The sequence below is a fragment of the Emys orbicularis genome, chromosome 1 (genome assembly GCF_028017835.1).
Source record: "Emys orbicularis isolate rEmyOrb1 chromosome 1, rEmyOrb1.hap1, whole genome shotgun sequence".
NCBI classification, from domain to species: Eukaryota; Metazoa; Chordata; order Testudines; family Emydidae; genus Emys; species Emys orbicularis.
In genome coordinates this window covers 210240159-210257101 of record NC_088683.1, presented here as the reverse complement: position 1 = coordinate 210257101, position 16943 = coordinate 210240159, and the positions used below count along the sequence as shown (strand labels likewise).

Genomic DNA, 16943 nt, shown 5'->3' with positions numbered 1-16943 from the left:
ACAAACAAAAGCCAATTTATTGAGTATAATGGGAGGAAGGGAGGTCATTTGTTCCTGCTTTTAGCCCCAGATTTACCAAGCATTAAGAGAAATGAGTACTGTACTTACTCAGCCTCAAACTGATTAGGAGTTATTATATCTGCAACGGGTACAACTCTGTCCCTGTAGACTGGGAGAAGATCCTTTGGCACATACTGAAAAAGAAAAGGAAAATGATAATGAACTCTGCCAGAAATTACTTTGGAAGTTACAGGGGTAATTTTCCTTCATTTAAATTTGATTTCCATACATTAACATACATTCTGTAACCTAGTGGACTACTCAGTTTCCAACCTGCAGGAGTATTTAGAAGTTAGAACAATAAATGGAGTCATAACTCCTGGCTTCTCTTCCTAGCTTTGCAACTGACTTGTTACGCGACTTTGGAAGAGTCCTTTAACCTCTCTGTGTCTCAGTTTCTCGCCTCTGTTAAATGAGGAATTGTTCTCCACCTGGCATGGTGGTTGTAAGAATAACTTCATTAATGTGGGCTGGGAGGGGCCACCAAAGATTCCTGGCTCAAAAACACTTTCCAAAAAAAAAAAAAAGTTAGTTACAACCATTCCTATTTATCTTTGAGACGTGTTGTGCACATATACCTTCCACTGTACCTGTGGGTGCACACAGTACACTTGACATAGAGACTTTTAGTCAGCAGTGCTATTGGGGGTAGTGCACACGCCAGCCCATGTGTCCTTATGCCTCCAACCAAGGGCATAAAGGGAGGCAACTCCAACCTCCCCTCAGTTCCTTCTCACTGGTATCTTGGCAACATTAGTCTCCGAAGGAGCAGGGAAGAAGGGTGAGTCATGGGATATGTATGTGCACATCTCCAATAGTTACTGTACAGAGAAGTAACCTTTTTTCCTCTGAGTCGTTGTGCACTTCAGGTGATTTATAAGCACTGCTCTTTCAGGTGGTGGGACTTTGGCGTCTACTTGAATGATGACTGTAGAACGGAAGCTATTCTGACGGCATAGTGCTTAGCAAACGTGTAGGCAGATGACCACATTGCTGTTCCACAAATGTCCACAATTGGGATGTTGGGAGGAAAGTCCACCAGCACCTCAGATTAAGTGGTCAACAGCATCAGTGCCATGGTCAGCAATGGAATTACTGATGGTATGAGATCGGCACCAGTCAATGGAGCGGGTGTTGAGTGTGTCAGTTCAGACAGTACTGCGGAGCAGCACTCGACGGCACTCACTCTCCAGTTGGTGCCAGACAGCTAGTGCGAGCCTGTATCACAGGGATGGGAAAACTACGGCTGGTGGGCCGGATCTGGCCCGTCAGAGCTTTGGATCTGGCCCACGGGATTGCCAGCCCCATGGTGCCACGGGGCTACGGTAGGCTCCCTGCCTGCCCTGGCCCTGAACCGTTCCCAGAAGCGGCCGGCAGCACGTCCCTGCGGCCCATGGGGGAAGGGGAGGAGGGCAGGGGGCCGCAGGGACATGGTGCCGGCCGCTTCTGGGAGTAGCAGAGGGCCAGGGCAGGCAGGGAGCCTGCCACAGCCCCGCTGCGCGCCGCTGCCACCCCGGCGCCACTCCAGGTAAGCGGCGCTGGGCCGGAGCCCGGACCCTGAACCCCTTCTGCACCCCACATCCCAACCCCCCACCCTGAGCCCCCTAACTCCCTGCCTTGAGCCCCCTGCTGCACCCTCCTGCACTGCAACCCCCTGCCCTGAGCCCCCTGCCGCACCCTTAACCCCTCCTGCACCCCAACCCCTTGCCCTGAGTCCCTTCCTGCACACCACACCCCCTCCCATACCCCGCACTCCCTCCCACACCCCAACTTCCTGCCCCAGCCCTACATTCATGGCCCTGCATGCAATTTCCCCACAGAGAGGTGGCCCTCAGGCCAAACATTTTGCCCACCCCTGCCCTATCACATGAAATGTTGCAGCTGGAGTTCCTGTGTGAGCGCAAGGAGCCCTTCTTCCATCTTGATGCAGTCTTTACTTTCAGAGGGCTGGGAGTTATAGCAGTTTTGGAGTATAGCCCCGGGGAAGGAGAATGACTTTTCTCTCTGGGGGTCTACTGTCTTCAACCAGTTCTCCTAGACAAGGAGTTGTCCCTGATATGCTCTTCATCATGTCGAATGAAGCAGCAAGTATGCCCATTGTTCACATTCATAACAGCTTCCCATGAAGGGCAGTATTTAAAACCTGGGGACATGTAAAGCTAGTACCAGAGTACAACCCCAGGAGCAAGACAAACAGAAGTTATCCCTTCAGGGAGAAAATCAAAGGAAACACTAAAACTACTTATTTATACTAAGCCTAAACAAGTGGTCACCTCCCGGTCGATCGCGATTGACTGGTCAATACTGGAGACTCTCCCAGTCGATCGCGATCTCCGGCTGCGCAGCAGGGCTGCTGCTAAGGCAGACTCCCTGCCTGCCCTGGCCCCACTCCACTCCCGGAAGCAGCCAGCATGACCCCGTGACCCCGGGGAGGGGGAGCAGGGGTCTCCGCACACTGCTCCTGCCTGCAAGCACCACCCCCGCAACTCCCATTGGCTGGGAATGGGGAACTGTGGCCAATGGGAGCCGTGGGGGCACTGCTCGCAGAGAGGGGCAGCGTGCAGAGCCATGTGCCCCCCCCCGGGGCTGCAGGGGTGCATTGGCCCCTTCTGGGAGCAGTGTGGGGCCAGGGCTGGCAGGAAGCCTGCCTTAGCCCTGCTGTGCTGCCGACCGGGAGCCACCCGAGGTAAGTGCTGCCCGGCAGGAGGCCGCACCCCAAATCCCAGCCATGAGCCCCCTCCCACCAGTGAGAAGATTCCGAGTGCGAAACGGCAACTAAAGCACACTAAAAGTTCCCTAGCGCACTTTGATCTACTCCACTTTAAACGGGAACTTTTAGTGCATGGTAGCAGGGTCCACAGGGACAGTTAGCATTTGGCACGCTAATGTGCGGTAGGCCTACACCTCAGCTTGCCACATACTAATTGTTCCTCTAGACAAGTCCTAAAAGTCTCCAGCTCCAGTGCACTGGGCAGATGCTCAGCTGAAGTGGAACATATGTGTGCACAATCGCCCCAAGGAAAACTGTTATGATTTGATATAGGACCAAGTATGTGAGCAGGGATTAACACAGCACAGTGCTTCCCCTCCTTTCGCTGAGTTGGGGCAGTGCTGCCGAGATCCTCATCTTCACTGGCTGGTGGAGTGTCGGGGAGCTGGTGCCTGGTTGGGGAATTTCTGGGTTTCCCACTCTTTTGCTCAGAAGGTGATCCAATATCAGTACCAAGGAAACTTTTGTTGTTTTAATGGCAGTACTATTTTATTTATGGCAAAGGGGCCCGGCTGGGTACAGGGTCCACTCACAGATATCCAGTTGCAGGACCAGGCCCCAAGAATGATATATGGGTAAATAAGCTGTGGAATGAGGTGGGTTTTTTGTTTGTTTTAAGAAAGAAATGTATGTAATATTGGGTGTGGGGGAATTAAATGTTTTAGATTTGTAATTTTTTGAATAATACACAATATCTTTAAATAAAAGGCCATTCCTGCTTCTGCAACATAATTGGAATATATACATTAAAAACAAAATAATTCTTTATATCCCCACACAGTTATCTAAAGTGCCACAAGTAATTCTTTCTTTGGCAACTGAATAAGAGACTAAGGTCTTCACCTAAAAAATACTGATACTTCCCTCTTTCCCACCTGTACCCTCACCCTGTGTTCCCATTTCTGAACATCCTGACAGCAGCACCAGCAGCGACTACTTGAAGTACAATTACTTCACTATCTGGCGTGCCTGCTACTTTTCACAACAAGGAGTTTCATGCTGAGGTGGAAGTCTAGGAGTTCACCACCCCTAACTCAACTTGTATCAACCCAGGAAGCCACATGCTCTTCATTTTCGACCCTCAGTCTGTTGTACAGTAATTTACAGGTGAAAACAGTCTAATATTTTGTAACGTTTCTGCAGGGTTTTGATAAACAGATAGTTTCTTTAATACTCAGCACTTCTGTCATGAGTGACATTAAAAAAGGACGTATACAGATTCCGAACCAAATTAAGCCTTGGCATAAATAGAAGCAGTGTTGTATAAAATCAATGGGAATGCAGCAGGGCTGGATTTGGCCCATTAGCTCTATTAAACTGACTGTCCGAGCAGACAACAGGTGCTGAACAAATACTAGGAGCCTACCGGGTTGCTGCTGTTAATAGCCTCAAACAAAGACTAAAGTGTAACTTAGCATTTTACATTCTAGCACGTCAATCTTACTCGCTAGCCAAAGTTCACTAAGGACCTATCTAGACTAGAATTTTGCTCCGGTTGTAACTTAAGTTTATTGATTGCCAGTTAACTCAAGTTCATCAACCCCTTTAGGAATGTTTGTGGTTTACTATAGGCTGCGACTTTCTGTGCCTCAATTCCCTATTTGTTAAATGGGGACTATAATACCTCCTTTCTTCCATCTTTTGTCTGTGTTGTCTAGTAGGCTTGTCAGCTCTTCGGGACAGGGACAGTCTCATACAGCACGTGTGCGGTGCCTACCACAATGGGATCCCACTTTCAGTTGTGGCCTCTAGGTGCTAGCATAATACAAACAGTCATACTGAACTCAACCATGAAGCCCTCGTTCAGGCCAAACTTCCATTGGTGCCAATGGCCAGAGTAAGGAATGCAAGACTGGGTCCATTCTAACTCAACAAGACTTGGGTGGTCATTTTGTCACATCTTCCAGCAGGAATGAGATGGTGGGTTAGGTGGTCATGTTTTCTTCATTGCTTCCATATAGCTCTGTCTTACCAAACCTTCTGTAACTGAGAGGAAATTATAACCATGGGCCCAGTAGCTCACCTAATTCTGTTCCTGGCACGCAGGCACTGCCCTTGCCAGTTTCCTGCCTTCCAGAAACTGAGACTGTGGAGTTGAGGCTTTCGTTTATGACCTGCATTCATCAAGACTGTAAAAACAGGGTGGTGATGCTCCAGGAAGCTGTGACAAACAGCTTTTTTTAAAAAAAAGAACACTTTCAAAACAAACCTGTAATGTTAATTTACAGGATCGTATTCTTTTCTGACTATGCAAGTGGAAAGCACAGGGACAGCACACACTGCACGAGTCATGAACTGAAGTAGTGAGAACACACATGCAAAGGCAAACTGTATTACCATTAAGTGAGAACAGAAGAGCTATTTTATGTGGCAAAAATCTAATACCTTAGCAGATAAACTATAATGGCACAAAGGACCCATAGTAGGAGATTATGCCTGGAAAGCTAAGGCTGAAGGAAGTATCAAATTTCTCACAATTGATGTTTTCCTACTAACTTTTTTAAAAAAATGAAATTCTGTTTGCTTACTGCTTGATAAAATAGACTTAGAGATTGGTATCAGGCTATAGAATCTTTGATCCCTATGTCAAAGTCCTGGCTAATGGCTGTTGGGAAATCTATGTGAAATGAGTCACCCCAGACTAGTTGCTAGTAGGTAGGTGTTCAATTCACAACTGGCAGTTTTGTTGGCATTGTCAAGGGAGAGGCCTTCGCAATGATAGATGGCTAACGCACTTTGAGCGGCGTGGAGGAAATTTTTCACTGACAGTCCGTATGCTAGTTGTTCTGGGGGTTGATAGGAGACCACAGTTCCCAAGACTATCCGTCTAGCACACTTCCGAAGCACTAAGTTCATTCAAATAAAGGAAGAGCTCTATAAATGTGACACTGGAATTCAGACTCAAGTTTGAACAAGGTAGCTTTGTTCTGGTATAAGCAGCTTGTCAATCTAAATATGGTTCAAGCAGACGATTACCAACCATAGAGCCTTCTCCATTCCATTTGTCACCCATCACTGGATCACACACTGCAACAGAAAATAAAACCAACCTTAGAAACAAAGGACCCCTGCGTAGTCCCTGTGGGGAGATATACTTTTACCCAACAGTAGCAGACATGGTACAACATTGTCATTTTATAAACTTGTGTCATTTGAACCACTCTTGCAGTACATCGGAGCAGGAGTTTGTGATCCATGAAGGGTAAAGGGGGAGGAGGATGTCAAAAACAGGCATCAGAGGGTTGCGACCACTCTGCCCTCTCCATATTGTTAAATTTGGGGGGCGAGATGTCCTGCTTAGATGTGGAGGAGGGAGTGTTGTGAGATGGAAAATGCTGAGAACGACTGCCTCGGTTCAGAGCAATAAAAATTAGTGAAATATGGGAAGAAAGGGGGAGGAGCTTATATTTACACAATGCATCACACAAAAGCCTTATTTTATTTTAATTAAGAAGGAAAATTCTTTTTCTTCCGGAACAGATTTTGTAGACACGTACCAATCATGATAAAGTTAGGATTAAGACAGACATTTATGGTGCAGTCTTGGGATCATCAATCACATTAATAGCCTATTCAGAGTGACCTTAATTTCAAAATAAGAGTGGAAATTGTCCAGCAGCTGGTGATGTGTTCTGGAACAGCAATGTTGTCCACAGTATTAAGAGAGTCACTGTCAAGATACAAATCATGGGACAAATCCCAAGGTACTTATTCAATGTTCAGTCAGTCCTTGCTCAGGCAAACTTCTATTGGTGTCAAAGGGAACCTGTCAGAGAAACAACCTCGGCATTCGGCACCACATAAAAACAAATTCTTTACCTCTCTTACCAGCACCAGTGTCACTCGCTAAACTGAAAGAATTCTAAAAATTAAGTTTTATTTCCTGCTATTTTGTTGCCCACTTTTTATATTTCTTTCAGATGGTCAATGAACTACCATTAAATGGATACATAATTGGTTAAATGATGAGTAACTAATAACTATTGATGGAATAATGTCAAATTGGAAGGAAGTCTCAAGTGGGGTTCCACAGGGATCTGTTCTGGGTCCACTGTTATTTAACATCGTTATTAATGACCTGGATGTAGGTACCGAAAGCATATTGATCAAATTTGCAGATCACACAAAGCTAGGGAGGGGTTGCAAACATTGTGGTGGATAGAGCTAAAATTCAAAGGAGTCTTGATAAATTGGAGAACGGGGCTACAGACAACAAAATGAAATTCAACAAAGACAAATGTAAGGTGCTACACTTAGGGAAGAAAAACCAAAAGCACAAATACAGAATGGGGGATAACTGGCTTGGCAGCAGCACTGCTGAGAAGGATCTGGGATGTGGTGGATCTCAACCTCAACATGAGTCGGAAATGCAAATGCAGTTTTTGGTTGCATTAACAGAGGCATAGCATGCAAGTCCCAGGAGGTAATAGTACTGCTCTTCTTGGCTCTAGTTAGGCCTCAGTTGGAGTCCTGTGTCCAATTTTGGTCACCAATGCATAGAAAGGATGTGGAGAAACTGGAAAGGATCCAGAGGTGAATGACAAAGATGATCAAAGGGATGGAATGCAAGCCATGTGAGCAAAGGCTGAAGGAACTGGGTATGTTTAGTTTGGAAAAGAGGAGAATAAGGGGGGACGTGATAGTGGTCTTCAAATACTTGAAAGGCTGCCATAAAAAGATGGAGAAAAAAGTTATTCTCTCTTACCACAGAGGGCAGGACAAGAGACAATGGGTTCAAACTACTAATTTATATTGAATCTCATGAAAAACTTCCTAACTGTAAGAACAGCAGGACAATGTAACAGACTGCTTAGGGAGGTCTTTGGAGGTTTTCAAAAGGAGGCTGGATCGCCATCTGTCTTCAATGGTTTAGACACAACAAATGCTGCATCTTGGCAATTAGGCTGGATGACCCTTGCGGTCCCTTTTAACTCTATGATTCTATCAGACTGAACTGGGTGGTTCTCGTTTCTGTTTATAGTCTATTTTCAGATTTCATGCTCTAGAACAAAGCTCTTGGGAGCTTCATAACATATCAGAGAAATATTTTCGCTGAAGGTTTAAACAAAAAAAACACCACCACTTATGAAAAAATATTTTCTTCATATGTGTTTCATGTGTTTTATTTTGTTTTTTAAACACACACAAAAAAAACCAGTTTGCTTTAAAAAAAATTTTTTTAAGCACATATTCTGGGCCTAAATTTAAGTTGTGGTGTCTAACAAAAGCCTGATCCAAACCACATTAGCCAGAGCCATGTTTAAACATGGTTCTTGGTTTATAGTGCTGGCTTTAGGCCAGCCTACCCAATAATTTTTACCATGTCAAGACAGTGTTAGAATGATAGACTTCCCAACCATGTTATACACATTCCCTTTAAATGGTAGAAGCTGCTATGTAGACTGCTCCAAATCCTGGCATACATTGTACTAACCAGGTTACAAATGGTTTTATAAAGCCATGGTACAGCCTGGCCCTCTTCTAGGCTATATAAAACAATTCACAAAAACCACTGTAACAATCAGACATTTATGCTGAGATCTGATACCATGTAGGCATGTTGTTTCCATCATGAACTGTTTAAACATGGTTTAGTTGGAACTCCAGGATAGACAGTCTTTTAATTTCAGCAGAATTATTGTGTATTTCATGGTGTTCATAGAAGGTTCTTAATGTTGTTGATTATAAAACTGTACCACTGATGCTTTTATTTATTTCAGCAGGAAGTGTCTGCTACTTATAATACATTTGTTAAAACATTTGTAATACCTATATATCATGACTGAACGAGGCACTCATTTATGGGCTACTCTACACAACACATCAGAATGAATCTGAGTATTTTTCACCTAAAAGATGTTGAAATCACTGCTCCGCTTTAGAATGGGGCGAACAGGAACCCCCTTCCTCCCCGCAGTTTGACACCTCACGGACACCTTAGATTGGCCAACATAGGGTGGTTACAATTCTTCAGCTCTGCAGGCCAAAGTCAGTGACTGAAATCTAAGTGCCGCTGGCTCAGATGAGACATACGCCACAAACCAACGCCTATCAGAATAAGAATTCTGTTAGCTACAGGAACCGTTTATTAAATCCAGTATCTGAGTCATCTATTTCAACTGATAATTGCTTGTGAATCATTTGGGGAGTGTTCTGACCAGGCAGCTCTATAGAATCTGAAGAGCACTGGGTCAGGCCATCATTTGCAGTCCCTATTCACGGAAAGCTCCCACTGACTTGACTGTGCAACTTTAATGGGAGTTCTGCCTGATAAGGGTCTGCAGGGTTTGACCGTGGCCGTTCAAAGTACCTACAATGATCAAGGAACTGGATAACTCAGGGGACTGGTAATGGGAAATGCAGGCTTTCGTCCCTTGATCGCTGTTTTGAGCTTGGCCAGCTATGGGTAGCTGAACATTATTGTCATCTGCCAGCCCTCATATGTAATCTCAGAGACAGGTCCAGAACTAAATGGTCCTGGAGTCTGAACTGGCCTTTCAGAAATAAAAAGGCCAGGGTGCTACCTCCAGGATGTAACTGACACCTTCACAGGACAATGTGGAGAAGTCTGTATCTGAGGATCAAGAGAAGAGGTTTTTAAGGTCAGGCTTGACAAAGCCCCGGCTGGGATGATTTAGTTGGGAATTGGTCCTGCTTTGAGCAGGGGGTTGGACTAGATGACCTCCTGAGGTCCTTTCCAACCCTGATATTCTATGATTCTATGATTCTAAGACATCAGTTTCCAGTATTATCAGTACGTCTCTGGCCCTCATTGCTAAGCAACAAACAGCAGCAACTAGATAGGATTTCATGGGACTTTGCTAGATAGAGAGGATCATGCCTTAAGGCATATCTTTCTTTGGCTAGCATGCTGCAAGAAAAGCACCAGAAGGCACAAAAGTAGAAAGAGAAAAAAATAAATCACTTTCAAACTGACATTCCAATGGAGTCTCAGCAAGATTAAAACAGGGCATTGTTGTGAAATTCAGAATAATGTCAGAGCACTGACTTCACCTGAAGTGATTTCAACATGTGTACAGAAAATAGTTAGACCGAAAAGGTTAAAAGCCATCAAATCCTTACCGTACACCAGGTCAGAGTTCTGTTGCTTCAACCCCTGAACGATATCAACCACCGTTGCAAGGAATGATGCGTCCCTCGTGTAACCTTTAGGCAGAAAAATAATTTTTAAGTTAATTTCAGAGAGCAATGTTTTGTTTACATCAGACTCATCTCTATGCAGAAAGGAATGTCAGTCATTTCTTCCCATTCCTAGAAAAAAAGTATTTAGAACTGAAAACATCTTAATATTTTATTCAGGGATAAGCAGATATGGAACAAAATCAAGATCAACACTTGCTAACTCACCCAATTAAGCCTCTAAAAGAAAACAAGTCTCAGTAAATGAGTCTTGCCTGGGAATTGCCCAATACCTGGTCTAAATGCTCAGAAATCAAAAAATTTGTTTAAAAAGAAAACACACCCCCTTTTGTTCAAAACACCAGTTTGAAAGTTCATAGTATAAACAGCATTGTTCAGCATGCAGCAAATGAGAAAGGGAAATATAAAGTTTTAAATTTCATTAGCATTTCTGAGACTTTTGCTGGAGGCAGCCTTCTTGTTGAAAATCAATGTTATCTGTGAGACTGCCAATGTCCTAACCTAACAGAAGAAAACGTAAACCCGGGTATGTCTACTCTGCAATTACAGGGTATGATTGCAGGTTGTGTACACATACCCAAGCTTTAGTCCAACTAGCTTGGGGATGGGAGCAGTGAAGCCTTGGTAGCGCTGGCTGTAAAAGGCCCACCTGGAACCCCTGAGTAATTACTTGCATGGATGGCTCACAATGACATGCTAGTCATTATTCAGCTAGGACATGCTGCCATAGCTTCACTGCTCCAGTATGTGAACTATCTTGTGTATGTTTACACAGGATGCAATCATACACCGTGACTGCACTATAGACATCACATACCTCCTGTCTCTAGCCTGCTTGGATAAAGGTTTAACCATAGAACTCATTTTTAATATATTGTATCTTAAGTTTTCTTCAGATGTTTAATACTAAAGCAAGTTGGAAACGGACTTCATTTCATCTCACTGGGCTCTCATACTACTAGCATCACAAGTGACAGTGCTCTTTAGCAAAATGGTCTCCCCCAGCTTTTGGCTCAGAAATGCCAACTGTAACTAAAAACTTAAGTACATGTCAGAGTTTACATTTATTCACAGAAGTGCTTCTTTCTTAGAAGCAGAGAAAAATGGGTGCAGTTTCCACGTCCATGAAATCGGGTTTACTTCAGCAAGGAGGCACTGGTGTCAGAGGGCAGAACTGGATTTGTAATGAGCAGCCATCATAGGCTGATCTCTATAGATTATGCTAACAACCATTCACCTTCTCAGAGAGAGTGCATTAGTAAATCATTGACACAAATCTCTCAAGCATTCCACAGAACTTGGGCTAATTTTTCCCCTAAGGTGCCTCTTGTCAAAGTAAGGTAACTGTGACAAGATCTGGGAGCAACCTTTCACAGAGGCAAACATAACACAATTTAGGTTCACACAGCAAACATAACACTAGCTCTTCTCCAGGTAACCCAGCAAAACGAGGGATCCAAGTGACAGTCAGATCTGTCTGCCCCCAAATGGACTTCATTTCACTGTTTGGTTTAATAGCGGGCGTGATCCAGGAAGCTCTTTGTGCCAACTGGCAGATGGCAGAGCAAGGCACATAGTTTTAACAGGGATTCCCTGGCTCAAGAATATGCAGATTAAGTTTACTAAAGAGAGGCATGCGAGGTCCTTTCTACCAAGAGCCAACTGCCCACTGGTCATCACGATCATTGCAAAATGTCTGTATGGATAATGTTTAAGAAATTATGTATCTGTACTGAAAATTATGTTATTAAGGTCTGTGAGTTAAAGTAGGTCACCAGAAGACAATAAATAAGGTTAAGATTCTGTCACGGGTATTTTTAGTAAAAGTCAGGGATAGGTTGCGGGCAATAAACAAAAATTCACAGAAGCCCATGACCTGTCCCTGACTTTTACTAAAAATATATAGGAGGAGGTGGGGGAGAGGCAAATAGAGTGCTGCTGGGGTTGCAGCTGCTCCAGGCCCGCTGCTGCTCCTGTGGCAGAGGCTGACCGCTGCTGCTCCAGGCCCAGGGGGGCTGACCCAACCCCAGCCATTGCTCCGGTAGCCCCAGGACTGGCCGCTGGTCAGCTACTCCAGTGGCTGCTGCTCCGGCAGCCCCCGGGCTCACAACTGCTCCAACCCTGCCCCAGAAGTAGTCATGAAGTTCCCAGAAGTCACAGAATCCTTGACCTCCATGACAGAACTGTATCCTTCGTGATAAACATGCACCTGTCAGTTATGAGGGAAGAGATGCTTATTTTTGTCTGGTCATGTGTGTATAGCGTATTGTCTGCTTCACAATGGAGGACTATTTGCATTACTGAGCCTGGTGCTAATCGAGAGATTGTGAAATCATGAGAAATAAAAGCTGCAGGAAAAAAGGGGGGGAAAAAAAACATAGCAGGGAGGATCATGTTTACAAGTAAAGACACAGATTGTAGGAGTATAACTGAGATATGGCCTGGATCTTTCACTGAGGAGAAGAACTATCATTGTGTCCTGCCTTATGAAAGGAGGGTCACAGCCAACCTGGTTGGAAAACACTGCAAAGACTTTCAGTGAGCTAAACTTCATTAGACAAGAAAGTACCTTGTTAGTTAAGTCTAGGCTTTAGAATGCAAGTTATGATCTTATTTTACTTGTAACCATGTGTTTCCAGTACTTGGACTTGCTACTTCTTGAATCTCTATAGTTTATTAAATAAACTTTTACTTGATTTCACTATAATCACATCTAAGTGCTGTGTGTGAAGCAGAGCAGTGATCTGAAGTGGAACTGGTAAGCGGCGGTGTACTGCTTCTTTGGGAGCAGCAAATCTGCAAATACTGTGAGTGTTCAGTGAGACAGGGCTTGACCACTCTGGAGGTGCACTCAGAGGGCTCAGGGGTTGGAGCATGCCTATAGCTAACCTGGAGAGAGAGTGTGAGGCCTGCAAAGGCCTGGAAGATAGTGCTTGTGTTGCCCATGGCCAATGGAGATGGGGAGCTGACCCCCAGCAGACACAGACAAGGCTTCTTCGTGTTAAAGGCTGGTGGTAGTGAGGTGCCTCACAACCCTGGGAACGCCAGGAAGTGTCACAGCAGGTTACTGCTAAAGATAGCAAAGCACCGCTACACTGGATAACCTAGTAACATCCAACTCCCTTCTTTGGGGGTAACAGCCTCACTTATGGCCCTGGAAGATAAAAGGCTGAATTCCAAGCTCAGCCAGGAGTAGAGTGAGAACCCAATGTTGAAACAGGGGTTCTTTATTTAGGAAGACATTAAACTAGTCTGTCTCTTCTGCACATTTCTTTTCTTTTTCTAAATGGGAATTGAGAATCCCACGCAAAGCTGGCAAAAGAAAAAAAACAACCCACAGACCAAAGCCACAGTCACAAAACATTTGAAGTATTTTCCAAAATCTAGTTTAGAAAATTTTTCCAATTTTTGACTCGAATGTTTTAGCTTTGAAAATATGTTTTTTCTTCCTCCCCTCACCCCCACCTTATGCCACTGAAAAGGGGGGAGGGAGGAAAACTAAAAACTTCTCATGTTTTGTTGGGGGGGGGGGGAAACTGAGCATTTTTGAAAATTTCAAAAAAAAAAACCAATTTTTTATTAAAATATTTTTCATTCAAGAATTTTTGACAAGCTCTAATCACAGGGCACTGTTTGCAAAGAGCAAGGCAGAGGTTCTCAAACTTGTCGATAGCGTGGTCCACACCTTATTAGACAGAGGACAGTCACAGGGACCACTTCATTTCTAATTCACAATTGCAAAAATAGACTTGCTTACAGCGGAAAATAATATAAATGAGCAATACATTTTTATAGCTGCCTTTTAAGGTGATTTAGCACTTGGGAAAGTTAGCATTGTCCAATCAACAAGCTCTCGCCTGACCATGAGCAAATACACTGCAGACCACCAGTGGTCCATGTACCAAATTTTGGGAAGCTGTGGAGGAAGATATAAGCCTCCAGCAACCAGGCCAACATTCCACTCTTAGAAAAAACAGGCTCTAATGTCCAAGGCTGGGAATGAATATAAAAGATAAATATACAACTGCTGCCATTTTTGCATATATACAGTCAGCACTGACAGGGCCAAACAGACTTGATATAAGCAGGTGCAATCCCATTCACTTCAACAGAGTTGCACCCCACTTTCTCTGAATTTGGCCTCAAGTATCCTAGCTCATCACCCTGTAAAGTGCTATCCAGAATCAGGCCTTCTCAGAGCTCCAGAGGGGCCCGGGCCACTTCCAGCTTTTGAGGCCCCTAGCCATAATAAAAATAAAAAAATGACACATGAAAACAAAATAAAGCACCAAAACAAGAGTGAGACATAATCTGAATATTTTTTTTATTTAACAAATGCTTTTCTAGCCTTTTTCTGTGCAAAAAAATTGTCTTTTACCAAATCACATCTCTTATTTGCCAAAAAATTAACAAGTGTCTAAATTTGAGGCCCCCTTTGAGTTTGAGGTCCAGGCCAAATGGCCCTCCCGGCCCCCCCTCTGATTGGCCCTGTCTGGAATACAAGAGGCACTGTTATCAATTAAAAAATATAAAAAAATAAAAAGTGTTTTACATGCTGCAGACACTCCTGTAAAAAGGAAATGCCTCCAGGTTGTTTCATGGACAGTAAAATGTCTGAAGAATAATCTTCTGGAAAATCTTGCAGTACATTCTGTTTTTCCTGGGAAATTATTCTACATGGCTGCAGACTAACCCTTCACTCAGGAAAAATAATACATGCATGTGCCTCCCAACCAAATGGAACCCATTTATGCTGATATTCATTACCACATTAGTGTCACCTCATTCCGTGTGCTATTTAATATCTCCTTTACCTTGGAGAGCTCCATAGAAACAGGAAGGGAAATAATTCAGCAGACATGCAGTACCCTTCATGCCCGAGTGGTAGTTATGGGTCATAATCCCAGATCCATACAATTAAAGTCTCCTGTTATTCCTGCCTTTAAAAACACCCCCCTATATGCGGAAGTCATGTAATCAATCAATCTGGCAATCAATTTCTGCTTGAGTTTTAGAAGCAACAGCTCACTGCTATAAGAAATACAGGCAACGAAATTTAAAATAGATGCACTGCACTCAGTGAAGTGGAATGCTATTTATAATCTACCCTGATAGAGCAGGAGACTGGATACTTTGATGGGTGTGCAGCTTTTATTATAGACTGCCTATCTTCCCTTTTAAACCACCTCATACAGGGGTTCCTTGTCTATATATGTATACACACACACACGTTAGATTAGATAGATAGATCGATAGATAGATAGATAGCACCACTGTGGTAAGTGAAAGAAGATACTGCACGTCACTATATGGTATGAGGCTGCACACTCATGAAAGGTTAAAGGAACATCATATCAACAAGAGCAAAGCTTGAGAAATACAACAGGGTTGAGAATAGAACCCAGGTCTTCTGACTCTCCACCCTGTGCTCAAAACACTACCATTCACAAAGATCAAGAAAAAATCCCCCCAGAGCACACCATGTATAAAAAAAGGATAAAATCCAGTGATTTAAACCATAAAGTTGCATCACTGCAGATTTTAGGAGTTTAAATCCTTACATCTTCATACCATAATATATATAAAAATAATACTCTGCATTTCTATTGCTCCTTTCATTAGACTATCACACGGCACATTAACACTTACCCAAACCCATATTCAGGGATCGCATTCCCCATTCCATTACAATGCAGCCACCTTTGGGCTGGAACAGAGCACCTGTTTCAGAATGTACAGCATAAGCAGCTAAAGAATACAGTATCCAGCTGTAGGAGGAATTTGAGGAAGGAGAATGTAATTAACTGGTTTTGAAAAAGGCAAGGACTTGGGTTATCACTTTTTACCCTTGTGTAAATATCATGGGCTCTCCAAAGAAACACGAGCACCTACCTGTGAGTACGTAGTCATAGTGGTTGACATTGTTCAGTTTAAGTCCTTCATACAACTCATGGAGTTCAGCTGAATTTAACATCTGACCCTTCCAGTGAGCATAACCTGAAAAAGGAAAGCCAAATGGTTTATCAAAGCCTCATTTTATATTTAGGATCACATATTATACATGTAGGAATTGGCTCCCCCTTCACCCCCAAAAATAGTGTTGCTGTCAAAAATTAGACAGATGAGTTGTTAACAGAACAGTTACATTCTCAGCATTCTCTTAACTCTCTTATCCTTCTGAAAAGGAATTGTTTGTTAAAGGGGCCATCCTGACCACTCTAGAGACTCAAGTTCTGCATGTATCAGCAAAGCAGGTAATATACAAGCAGAGAATGCAAGCTTTCCCCTCTACAGCCTTCACCAACCAGCCCTGACCTGGAGGTCAGAGGTTAGTTTTAGTTTTCTTAGATTATTAATATAACTTCTTTTATTTCATATTATACCAGTGCAACCTGACAGCAGCCAGACAGCTTGATAACAGACGTATTTGTGGAGAATAAACTCTGCACATTGCAGCCACTCAGAATCTAGCATGCACGCGCACACACACACACACACACACACTCTCTCTCTCTTTCTCTCTTTTTGCTAGGCCTCTAGCCTCACTGCATTATAGTGGAAAAGAGGTTCTCCATTTAATTTAGCAAACAGACTTATGTGCTTCAGTCTATCAGAACACAGCTATACAAAAGTCATACAGTGAGCAACTGCCACACTCCATTGCACCCCACATCAGATAAAATACCCTTCATTTGGTATGTGTTAGCTGAAATCCTACGGTGAAGGAACATCCTATGACAGCGTTCCATTACAGTGACTTTATTTCAAGTAGCAGGATTTGGGGGATTTTGGAACGGCCCTGTGGGTATCAGTAGGGCTTCAGGAATGACTATTATGAGCAAAGAAATAACTTTCCATGCACTCTTATCCCCAGAAAGGTCTAAGAGTTATAAGTATGTATTTGAGACTTGGCTCAGCACCCATTGCAGTCAATGGAAAGAGTTCAGTTGAC

General features: G+C 43.6%; 1 protein-coding gene across 1 annotated transcript in view; it reads right to left on the bottom strand.

The window, feature by feature from the left end:
• PDXK (pyridoxal kinase) overlaps nucleotides 1-16943 on the bottom strand; it is a 74687-nt gene that overhangs the window by 10911 nt on the left and 46833 nt on the right. Inside the window, exons 3-6 of the mRNA XM_065423236.1 lie at nucleotides 15884-15988; nucleotides 9914-9997; nucleotides 5811-5857; nucleotides 109-194 (exon numbers count right to left, since the gene is read on the bottom strand). Of these exons, the coding sequence (XP_065279308.1) occupies nucleotides 109-194; nucleotides 5811-5857; nucleotides 9914-9997; nucleotides 15884-15988 (322 nt within the window). The remainder of the gene's footprint in view (nucleotides 1-108; nucleotides 195-5810; nucleotides 5858-9913; nucleotides 9998-15883; nucleotides 15989-16943) is intronic.